This window comes from Cebus imitator, unplaced genomic scaffold (assembly GCF_001604975.1).
Source record: "Cebus imitator isolate Cc_AM_T3 unplaced genomic scaffold, Cebus_imitator-1.0 Scaffold322, whole genome shotgun sequence".
NCBI lineage: Eukaryota > Metazoa > Chordata > Mammalia > Primates > Cebidae > Cebus > Cebus imitator.
Window position 1 is genome coordinate 142,270 of NW_016107637.1, and position 2,075 is coordinate 144,344.

At 37.9% G+C, this 2,075-nt stretch overlaps 1 protein-coding gene across 3 annotated transcripts in view; it reads left to right on the forward strand.

Moving 5' to 3' along the window:
- Positions 1-2,075, forward strand: part of SCP2 (sterol carrier protein 2) — a 97,123-nt gene that overhangs the window by 41,557 nt on the left and 53,491 nt on the right. For all 3 annotated transcript variants that reach the window (XM_017504385.2, XM_017504383.2, XM_017504384.2), the window contains one exon: positions 1,367-1,474. In XM_017504385.2, the coding sequence (XP_017359874.1) occupies positions 1,367-1,474 (108 nt within the window). The remainder of the gene's footprint in view (positions 1-1,366; positions 1,475-2,075) is intronic.

A 2,075-nucleotide genomic window follows, 5' to 3' on the forward strand; every position in this document is an offset into this window, starting at 1 on the left:
AAAAAAAAAAAAAAAAAAAAAAAAAAAAAAAAAAAAAAAAAAAGAAAATAGAAATGAACACATTTTGGCAAAATTATGAATTTTTAAAGCTGACATAGTTATTTTAGTTATAGCATTTTATCCATTTCAGTTCTTACAGGGTCCAGCCCTGTAGGGTTCTGTGAGCCCCTCCCTGTTGATGCAGAAACAAGAAACTGTAGAAATAAAAGACACAGACACAGAGACAGAGAAAAGAGAGTTTGGGCTCGGGGGTCCACTGCCAACCAAATCGCAGAGACCTGCGATGGCACTGAGTGCCTGGACACTCTGACTTTTATTGAGTACAAAGCAGTGGGCAGGGAAGGTAGGGTGAGGTAATGGTGATCAGTGATAGGGTCAGGTAAATCATGTGTCTTGAGGATAGGGGGCCAGGACTTTCAAGTAGCTGAGGTGAGGAGAAAAGCTAATGTGTCAGTGTTCTTTGCAATTTTGTTAGAAATGTCAAGGACATTAATTCTTCTGAGACAAAGAGAAACCAGGTGCAGAAGCAGGGCGTGAGAGTAGACATGGAACGTGACCACTGAGGCACAGGATCACATAGAGATACTTAAGCCCCCAGATGTTTGTGGGTTTCCCTGACAGCCGTCAGGCCTTGCCACAAGAGCTTGGAGAAGCGGAGTTTTCTCCTAACTTCCCCAGGAAGGAGATGTCTTGGTCATTTTGGACACCTCCTTCCCTAGCTGGCTAAACAATGGGTGCTTTCATAGCACTGGTGCTGCTGCACAGCTGAGGCGCCCTCCAGCAGCCCTTACGTGGGTGTGACAGAGGGCTTAGAGCATCTTGCCTTAGAATCACTTTGTTCACAATGTCACCTCAGTTTCACGCTTCATAACCCGATGGTCATTAGTAAAATTAAAGGTTATATTGAGTATATATCTTTATGATTATATGTAACTATAAGATTATAAATGATTATATAAAGGAATAACTATGTGCCTACATTTCTAATTCTTTTCTAAATCAGTATTTATATGGGAACAGGCTAAGGCTTCAGACCCTTGCCACGGCACTTGTGGGGTTTACCCCTACAAATTCTATTCTCCTAGTTCTCTGAATCTCTACTGTATTTGAAGCAATTTTGGAAGCCATAGAACTCTAAGGAACTAATAGGAGCTTTGTTTCATGCAGGAAACAAAATATAAGTATTTATTACTCTGAAAATATAAGTATTTATTACTTTTAAAAGTGCTTATCTCAAATTGTTAGTTTGAACTGTTAAGAAATATTTGCTCCAAGAAATTCTTGGCTATATGGAAATCTTAGAAAAGCATATCGTTTGTTCTGTTGTTACTTTTAATATTTGTGAATATTATTTTTTCTTCTACAGGACAAGGTGGAACGCTGGTTGATAGAGGAGATAATACGTATGGAGGAAAGTGGGTCATAAATCCTAGTGGTGGATTGATTTCAAAGGGACACCCACTGGGAGCTACAGGTAATACTACATACAGATTTCATAAATTTTTTTTTATTTTCTTTTTTTTAATATATATATATATATTTATTTATAAAGACGGGATTTCACCATGTTGATCAGGCTGGTCTTGAACTCCCGACCTCAGGTGATCCGCCCGCCTTGGCCTCCAAAGTGCTTGGATTGCAGGTGTGAGCCACCACGGCCCATACATTTTTTAAAACATTTTTTCCTTAAGTGTGAATGATTTAGCCTTTCATTTGAATGAAGTATTATATTCTCTGAACTTGGTAGCTGGTGCTTTAAATGATTGCTTAGCTGCAATATTTTTGATTTTCCATTAAGTAGAGCACACTTAAATAATCTTGATTAATTGATGAGAATTTGAATCAATTAAAACTAAATTCAGGCCACAAAAGTTACATAGATAAAGAACAAAAAGCGTCCTTTGGATTTGGCTGTTACAAAGTCATTGGCAGTCCTGGAGCAATTTTGAAGAAGTGTTTTGCATAAAAGTAATGGGATTCAGAAAGTGGCAATAGTGTAGATACATTTTTAGGAATAGTGGCTATGAATGGAAAGTGATATGTATGTAAGGGGTGTACCTGAATTATAGGTACAT